The following is a 10,000-nucleotide window of genomic DNA, read 5'->3' on the forward strand; positions in this document are numbered from 1 at the left end:
TGTGTGTGTGTGTGTGTGTGTGTGTGTGTGTGTGTGTGTGTGTGTGTGTGTGTGTGTGTGTGTGTGTGTGTGTGTGTGTGTGTGTGTGTGAGTGCGTGCGTGCGTGCATGCGCTTATTTGTGAAAAATGTCTACTTGTCTGATATTTTGACAAAGATTTATTTGTTGTGTGTGTATGTTGTGTCTGTGTGCATTCATGGGTTTTGTTTGTTTGAGTTTGTTGTGTGTGTGTGTGTGTGTGTGTGTGTGTGTGTGTGTGTGTGTGTGTGTGTGTGTGTGTGTGTGTGTGTGTGTGTGTGTGTGTGTGTGTGTCTGTCTGTCTGTCTGTCTGTCTGTCTATCAGTTTATGAGTTGGTGAAGTGATGAAAGCCTCTTTTTCTTGTGTGGCATGTCAGAGGGCTATTTGCTTCTGCCATGCTTGGCTGACTGGCAGGGGATTCACCAAGCTAACCCCAATGTTATTTTCATTGAGCCCAGCCAACCTCCAAATGTTGGCATGGCTGGGCACAGACGTCGCCTACCTTCACAAGAGCGCCCGTCAGCCATCAGCGAGTATGCTGTGAAACAGGAACATTTGGCACGCCCTCCAGCTACGGAGCACCGCTGTGCGCATGGTCCATTGCCTGACAGGAGAAGGGAGAGAGAGAGAGAGAGAGAGAGAGAGAGAGAGAGAGAGAGAGAGAGAGAGAGAGAGAGAGAGAGAGAGAGAGAGAGAGAGATGAAGAATGTGACATACAAATAGATCAACGTAGGCAAGATATAATCATTTCTGGAATGATACTGGACAGCTAAAGCACTAATGTCCTCCAGGGGCCAGGAATACAAGCAGATTAATGCACATAACGACAAACAATATATTTATTTATTTACATTAATTTATATTTTCTGACATAAAAATATTATTTAATTAACTAGACTGGTTATAACTAAATGAAAATGCGTGCTAATGTTGTTTCAAGGAAAACACCTACAGGAACTTATTGTAAATAATAATAACAGAAATAATTGACAATGATCATTGTGAAGTAACGTTTACAAATGAAATTTGGGCTTGATTAATTTCCTTAATCTGGAAGTGAATACAGTATATGGTCTAAAAATACCTGTAGTTGAAAAGGACTAGCATTAATATGAAAAGCTTGTACTGTAATTTTTTTTACAAAGTAGTAATGCAGATGCAAGCAGAAAAACTGTGAAGGTGTTTTCAGTCTGCGTTTGTCAAACCGTAGGCTGGAGTTGGCAGTGAATTGAACCTTGTAACTGTTGGCTCTTGAAGACTCTCCATACTGTACTTTAAAATCCTAAAATAAAAACCAGTTGTCCTCTGACGTGCATTCTCATCTTGAAATCATATGGGTTAAACTGACATGGTGCAGGCTGCAACATTTTTTTAAGGCACACACTTGTTGGAACAAATGATCCTCCAATGCCTTGTGATATTTCACGGACAGTAAAAAAGGGAGAGAAACCCCACAGTGAAATGAGAAACCCTGTGGAAATGGAGACACAGCCATTGCACCTCGTTACTATCACTCAGGTTTTCCACAATACATTAGATGCTTAACTATACTGCCCTACAAAGGCAAAGTGCAGTAAACACACCAACACTGACACTGAAAATATCCTTCAAAGCCTTGGTATTATGTTGGATATTGTAGTTACTGTAAATTTGACATAGCAATATCATCTGAAATTTGGACCATAAGGTTTTGTAACAAGAGAAAGGAGGTAAAACGACAAAATATGTAATTACTGTACTTTGCATTTGTTGGGCAGTATAGCTCCAAAGTCATCTTCTAGCAGTGAAGTTCGTGCCGTCTTAGGCCTCTGGAACTTGGCATCTGCCACCACACGCCACTGCTGGAAAAGTCACTCAACTGATGATGTTAAACAATCTCTCTAAGACTACTTTTCAGCAACTCAAATCTCATCATTACCACTCAAGTTTTTCCACAATACATTTGATGCTAAATTGCCTCTGCAAAACTTTGGGCAGTGCAAATTACGGCACACTGTCTGTGGCCTCTGCAAAATAACTCAATTGAATATGGATCGATTGGCTCAGAAGTTTTTCCGTTAAAAACCCTGTAACGCCTAATTAAAGAGCTGATGATTCAGACCCGTTGTTGGTGCTCGTGCCGACCCTGCAGTTCATCAGACAGCAGCTGGCCAGACTACAGACCTGAGGCTGAGCAGACAGAACCAGACCAGGCAGCATGGCCATAACTACCATTGAGGACACAGAGGTCATGTCCTCTGTATTTTTTCTCAGAAATGTAGAATTTATCCATGATGGAAAGCGATATATGATCAACAATGATAAATTCAGTCTGTATTCGCCACCCCCATTTATCCTCAAGAGAGTTATTAATGAAAACAATCTTAAGACTTTGACTGAAGAGTTTGAAGCATTCTAAAAAGTATTTGACCTCGGTATCTGAAAAAGTCTCGTGACAGCCCTGACAGGCAGAACAAGAGTGTGGCTCGACTGGGTTATGCCTACTTTTACAGCCTACAGGGTCATCACGTCACACTACTCCAGAGGGAAGGAGGCGGACATGTCTGGATATGATGAGTTGCCCAGGCGCATCCGCTCTACAGTACCATGCAGGGGCGCTGACAGTTTTGCCGGGGCCCAAAACAAAGTAATCTGAAAGGGCCCAATCAACCAATACATGCAATGCAATAAAGACCCTATCCTGGGCCCTCGCTCTCCCCCTGGGCCCTGGACAACTGATGCTTTTGCCCCTATCCCTGTTGTCTTTCCTGGTACAGTACCCTGCGCGGCACCTTATGTAACAAATGACCTTAAGCCCCGCTCTGAGGCCCTCTGACAGATGCATGGCTGCTTCATGTCAAACACCCTCTCTACCCATTCTGTTCTCTCATTAAGAAAGTCTTTGGAAAAATTTCCATTCAGCCACCATCACATCAGTCCTTGGAAATGTCCCACTCACTCAGCACCACCAAGGCACATTAGCCCAACCTGATTTAGTGTTTCCGGAAAAGCTTACTTATCTAACACACTGATTAGTGATTTGACAGCGGGGGAACAGCCTTATCAGCGAGAGCTATCTTTTTCTCCCCATTAAATCTAAATGGTCGTTAACAACAGGAAAGACGCACAGTAACTCAGATTAAAACTAAAAATTCCTCAGTTATACCATAATATGAATATGGTACGGGAGTAAAAAAAAGTCTGTTTGTTAGGGAGGTTTACTGTAGGTACACGTTCTTTGACTCCGGGGGTGGGGGATGACATCTGAGGTATCGCTAAGCGGCGAAAAAATGTCTGAATTTCCAGCCTAGATGTCAACAGAGTAAAAGTAATACAAACCATCCATATTTTGCCAACAGCAAATTTCCATCATCTTCCAAAAAAGAGAGCGATATCTGCCAGAAGTGAAAGAGAGTGATTCCTCTCGGGGGCAGTAAACGAGAAGTTTTACTCACAGTGAAGAAGGGAATGTCTTGTGGGTAAGGGTGTGGGGTTCTGTGGTGAGGTTTCAAGTCTGTGTGTGTGTGTGTGTGTGTGTGTGTGTGTGTGTGTGTGTGTGTGTGTGTGTGTGTGTGTGTGTGTGTGTGTGTGTGTGTGTGTGTGTGTGTGTGTGTGTGTGTGTGTGCGTGTGTGCGTGCGTACGTGCGTGTGTGTATGTACTGTATGTGTGTGTGTGTGTGTGTGTGTGTGTGTGTGTGTGTGTGTGTGTGTGTGTGCGTGAGTGTGTGTGTGTGAGTGTGTGTGTGTGTGTGTGAATGTGTGTGTGTGTGTGTGTGTGTGTGTGTGTGTGTGTGTGTGTGTGTGTGTGTGTGTGTGTGTGTGTGTGTGTGTGTGTGCGAGCACGTATACATGTGTTCGTGCATGCATCTTATGTTTCTTCCTTGATGGTTGACACCTCTGGAAGGACTGGAGGTTAGCGGTTGGGGGAACAAAAAATGCATTGCAATTACAGTGCTTTCAGTGAGAATAGTGGCTTATCGGAATTACCTGCACATGGGTTCAGCAGAGCAGGGATCTGGGAGGTGGTTTTGGTGGTGGGTGTGGTGGTAGAGGAGGTGGTGGTGGTGGTGGTGGTGGAGGTCGTTGTGGGTGAAGATGAGGTCACCAGCCTGGAGGTCGCCTGGGTGACGGGATGCTGCTTCCGCTGTTGCTCCTCCTCACGCACTCTGTTGTCTTCCTCCGTGTCCTCTGTACAATAGAAACCAACCAACCACATCCACAATCAGATCAGATAAGTGTGCAGTGCTGGCTGTGAAAATCGTGAACGTCACGCTTGTGACTGATAAGAAGCGATATCGCTGCCTGTCAGCAAAAGAGGAGTTGGAACTTTCCCACCCAAAAATTTGATAAGATTCCTAGAGTTATACATTCTTTTTTAGTCTTTTTAGGAAGAGGGTTTATTGGAAAATATTGCAACATGCATCATAAACCCGTTGCAAAACACAGCTTAACTGTAATAAACGGTGCATTTTCCCACTACACTGTAATCCTACTAATTTTCTGAATATTTGGTTCATAAGATAAAGCTTTCTCTAGACCAGTGGTTTTCAAAGTGGGGGCCGGGGACCCCTGGAGGGCCACGAGGGGATGCCAGGGGGGCCGCGGCAGGTTGGCAGGAAAAACATAGCAAAATGAAATGAATAATTAAATAAATTAAATAGCTTATGAAGCCAACATAAACAAAAATAAGCTAAACAATCTTCTTTACAACGTAGGCTATTATGCTTTCTGTAGTACTTGTATGGGCTTAGGAATGCATCGACTTCATCGAGTTGTGAAACCGGGTGCGCAGAAAAAATAGCGTGTCACGGCCCATGTAAGAGGGGCCTTGGCTCGAACCTGCTGGTATTTGGGGGTCCTTGTCATGGTCAAGTTTGGGAACCCCTGCTCTAGACACTTCAAATATACTATTCAATTCATTGTCTGGACCTTATTAATGATAACACACATGCAAGATATTACACACTGTAGGCATAAGTGTTGGGTGTATATTTTTCACAAGTCATAGTCATCACCATGGTATCAAATACCCCACATGTCCCTAATTTCATGCTGCACAAACTTTTTATTATTATTAGCAGATTAGTTTGGCTGAAGTAATGGATTCCTCATGTTATTCAGACACAACATTATTTTCACTTCAGACAGAAAGGAGATCTGCTTGTCCTAATAAACTTGCTTCACCTGATAGCTATATACGTCTGCATCGCTATATAGACCAGACCTGATTTCTGATTTACGAAAAAAAACCCTTCAAAATCAAGATATTGAGCCAAATCGTGACAGCAGTTAGCGAACCGCACAGACAGTGCATTAATCAACACCCCCCTTTCTCTTCAACCCAGACGAGTGTAAATCACTGCATGTAAATCCAGAGCAGTGGAGTGCATTTCTCAAGCGTTCCTCCCTTCCCCTTCTCCTGCCGATAAATTACAGAAAAAAACATGGCTGCCGCCCTCGACCCTGGGGCTGTTTCGAGGAGCAGAGGAGCAGAAAATCTGGACCCCTTTTCACTTTATTTCATGAATGGTGCCACATTCCCAAGGGAATGGGGCAAATAAGGACAGAATGGAGCAAAATCCGAACGCTGGAAACACGGAAGGCATTCTGATCTCCAGATATCTGCCAAAAGAGTTTCGTTATCAACCCTCCCTGTCGAACGCTAATCTAAGTGCTTGAGTAGACTACTATAATGAGCCCGGGTCAAGTGGGTCATTAGAATGGGGTTCATCCGGGGGAGCTATTTCGTATGTTTTGGTTTTGGATATAGATTATATAGCCACGAAAAAAGGCAAGATAGCAGGATAACAGCTATGTATTGTCTCTGTCAAGGGCAACAGAAAATAAAGAACACTGTTTTCTTGTTTCGCTATGGAAACATGGTGGAAACACCACACACACACGCACACACACAGACAGACATACACTCGCATGCGCTCAAGCACAATGCCGTTCAGAAGAAAACACAACACCAGACATAACGTTCTCCATGTGCCTAAATAAATATCCAACCAGACAATCTTCATAATGTATGTCCCCCAGCTTTTTGGAAAGAGCATTTGGACTCTACAGCTACAACTTGTTCATTGACAATGATTGACACAGACAGGGAATCAACTTGACTAAACAAACACATCAATATCTCCTGCTCACATTGACTACCCTGCTGCCTCTATGAGGAAATACAGATCACAGCATGTAGGGGACATGGGGCAGAAAAAGCTTCAAGGTCCAGGACATAGAACTGGGAACAAATAATGGGGAATATCAGTAACAGTCTTTGGACAACAGTGTTGAACAGTGGTGGTAAAAAAACAACAACTTTGGAATGCAATGGGCTAGCACAAGAATGGTCCTCTCTAACAATAGTAACACTTAAAGGGACACTGTGTAGGAAATGGTCAAAAAAGGTACTGCAACTATGCTGCTCATTGAAACTAGGCTGCCTATTGCCAAATTTGGTCTTTACATGAAAGTTTACAAAGTAGTAAACAGATATTTTCTAGTATGGTTCAAGTACAGTCATTTTTGCAGCTGAAAATGTGCATTTTTGGAAATTAAAAATGGCGGACCATGGAGAAGATCCCCCTTTTCATGTATGAAAAGTGCAGTTTTTCCAGTCATAATGAATACTTAGAATTTGATGGTGGTGGTAAGTATTCATGAAAAAGGTAACATTAGTGAATGGGCAGCATGATTTCTGGAAATAAACAACTAAAAATCTCACACAGTGTCCCTTTAACATGACCCTTTAATGTGCCTATTTTGTATTTTATGCCTATGACTATCAGAAGCCCATTAAATGTAGGAGGTGTGGCAGGGCTGCTGACAGCTTTGGCTGGGCCCAGGACGAAGTCATATGAAAGGGCCCCCAACCCAATGCATTCAATGTATTGAGGACCCGGTTATGGGCCCCCTCATCGCCCTGGGCCTGGGACAGCTGACCCCTTTGTCCTCCCTTGTCAGCTCCCTGGGTGTGGTCATGTCAAGAAACTGGGATCAAGGGGATGGGATCGAGGGACATTTCAGTAACATTCTTCAGACATGGCGTCCAAGGTTTATATTTTGATTGCATGAACACTGCTGCATAGTTTACAGCTGAGTACCGCTTCTGAGGAAATATACTCTTCTGTGGTGAGTAATAGGGATTCTGATGGACGGATGTCATGTCACTCACAGCTCGGCCTCTATGAGCCCACTATGTTTCATTTCTAGGACACTGATCCCATTTTTTATTTGGTGCGGACTAGAAAACAACATAAAAGCTAGTTTTGCTGTACTTGTACGTAAGTTCGCAACATTGCATTGTGTCAATTAGTCAATTAGCCAAGAGATGGTCAGCACTTTTCTATCAACACAAATTCCAAACCAAATGTTTAGTGCACTGAAATCTATGATATCATCTGGTTGGTGGTGAGAAAAAATGTAATGGCTATGCAAAATTAGTTTCAATAACGTTTATAATTTTCCTTAGTACTAAAAGGTTACGAGTGTGGAATTGGTCTATTTCACTGAGATAAGTAAGCATCCTATGAGAGTCCAGTGGAGCAGCAGGGAAAGTGACTGATAACAGGCTACAGTGATAACGGGAATCTCTTCTACCTCTTCCAGATTGCATTCAAGGAAATAGAAAACGGAACCACTTTCACCTTCACCACCTGCTAAGCAGACATTAGAAGGGAACACCCTTGGCATCCACCTTCACCACTTACCAAGCAGACGTAAGAGAAGGTACACCCTTGACACCCACCTGGCAGGGCACGTACTTGACAGAAAAGCAGGGCACCCTTAAGTTGGCGCCCATCCACGTTCCACACATGTGAAAAATAGTGGGGCACCCTTGGCACCCACCTGGAAGTGCACACATACGAAAAAACACGTCCATCTTTAAGTTGGCATCCACCCACCTGGCAAGCATGCGGAAATAAATGTTAAAAAGCAGGGCACCCCCTCGCACCTGGAACGCATGTGTGTCCGTCCTGCAGCAGTACGTGTCCCGGGTGGCATCCGCAGCGGTAGGAGCCCCAGGTGTTGATGCAGATGTGGTGGCAGAGGTGGGAGGCGTACTGCTGGCATGCCTCCACTGCCGAGCCCACTCCCACTCCCACTCCTGTACCGCCACCGGCCCCGGCGCCGACACCGGCACCACCAGTCTCAGTCTCCTCCAGCAGGTTGGAACTGGCATCCTCACCCGCACCCCCCACTGAGAAGGCCTCCTTAGGGAGCTTCCTGTCAGAGACTGAAGAGAGAGGAAGAGATTAAGAAGTGGAGGAGGAAGGGATGGAGAAGAAGAGGGAGAGAGAGAGAGATGGAGAAAGGAGGGTGATGATGTGTAGAGGGATATGAGGGGGGGGGGGGTAAGTCTCCTGTAAGCTTTAACAGCCGTAATACATACAATACACCACTAAAGCAAATGTCAAGTTCAATTTGAGATGAGATGATGGAGGTGGGGAATAGTTTAGGGAGTGAGCAAAAGGGATGGATGGAGACAGTGTGTGTGTTTGTGTGTGTGTGTGTGTGTGTGTGTATGTGTGGAGGTATTATGGGCTAAAAGTTGGTGAGTGCAAAAGCAAAAGAGGATGCAGCAGATGTAATCTGGCACCGTTGATAATCACCATTACACTAACCATTACATCAAACCTCACCACAGAACCCCACACCCTTACCCACAAGACATTCCCAGTCTTCACTGTGGGTAAAACTACAGAAAAATTCCTCGCTATCTCCATCTATCTCTCCACTCCTATAACATTTACAATATTTCCGTCTATTTCTCACCTTCCTCCTACATCTCCTGTTGCTATGCTAAGCAAATCCTATGTTCTCTTTGTCACACTGAAAAGCAAAGAAAAGCACATACAGTACTCTTGCACTGGCAAAGTAACACAGCAGACTTGTAAAAAAATGCTGTACATATAGTGCCAATTATGCCAAATTAGGCGGGGTCACTAAATGTTTTGACTCCCCCACCCCACAAAAGATCAAGGTGGAAGGGCAAGAAACACCTCATTAATAATGAAAATGTTGATTGTTGTATTCTATCTACCCAATTTTGCAGAGGTGTCAAAAGTAAAAGTACATTTGTGGTGTAATTACAACACTAGCGCATGGCATTACATAGCTGTTACGCCATTTACTCCATTGTACCTAATGAGACAGATAGACTGTGTTGTTACCGAAAAACACTGAAAACCCAACAAGGACCCACCACAAACTTCATCCAAACATTGCAGAGTTAGCGGATCATAAGACAAGTACACGGGTCTACTGGTTACTTGTGTTGAAAGGAAACTGTGTTTCTTTTTTGTACTTTTACTTTTGACACCTCTGCAATTTTGACCACCCACTGTTGTGCTGAAGTTGCCGCTTTTGGCTGTGCACAAAAAATAATTGGTAACACTTTATTTTAGGGATACATCTATTAGCACTAATATATACAATATTAATGCCTGTGTAAGTAACTTGTAAGGCATGTACTAAGCAAAATAAGACAGTTGTTAAGCATGTATTCACAAATGTCTTGTTTATGCCCAATTAGGGATTTATTACCAATATAACCTTAGTAAGGACCTAGTAGACCTAGATTTCTATGTATGAGTAAGCAGTAAGGGCCAGAATACAATGTGTATAAGCTCCTGGTGCATTGTGTGAACAAACCCTGAACAGTGTGAAAACAGATGTGGAATAAGGGTCCCTATTCTAAAGTGATGCATTGCTCAGCCCAGATGGCTTAGGGCCCCCACACTACCAAGGGCCCCGACTCTACCCACACTCCGCCCCCGGGAGGTAAAGTGTAAGAACTTTACTGAATCTGCATTAGTCTCATCAGGTACATTGATCGCACTTGTTCTACTCAAGATATCAGAGAGTAATTGGAAGCATTATATAGCAAGGATTGGACGTAAACTTCTCAATGACGGTGGGTGGTGAGATGTCATTTTTTCATACACCAATTAGTTTTAATTGTAAAAACCCTACAATAAATGCAGAATATAACGATGAG

General features: G+C 43.7%; 1 protein-coding gene across 3 annotated transcripts in view; it reads right to left on the reverse strand.

Moving 5' to 3' along the window:
- Positions 1–10,000, reverse strand: part of fbln2 (fibulin 2) — a 124,143-nt gene that overhangs the window by 38,788 nt on the left and 75,355 nt on the right. For all 3 annotated transcript variants that reach the window (XM_063215783.1, XM_063215781.1, XM_063215782.1), the window contains exons 6-8: positions 7,955–8,236; positions 3,985–4,185; positions 521–622 (exon numbers count right to left, since the gene is read on the reverse strand). In XM_063215783.1, coding sequence (XP_063071853.1) covers positions 521–622; positions 3,985–4,185; positions 7,955–8,236 — 585 coding nt within the window. The remainder of the gene's footprint in view (positions 1–520; positions 623–3,984; positions 4,186–7,954; positions 8,237–10,000) is intronic.

The sequence above is a fragment of the Engraulis encrasicolus genome, chromosome 14 (genome assembly GCF_034702125.1).
Source record: "Engraulis encrasicolus isolate BLACKSEA-1 chromosome 14, IST_EnEncr_1.0, whole genome shotgun sequence".
In the NCBI taxonomy this organism is placed as follows: domain Eukaryota; kingdom Metazoa; phylum Chordata; class Actinopteri; order Clupeiformes; family Engraulidae; genus Engraulis; species Engraulis encrasicolus.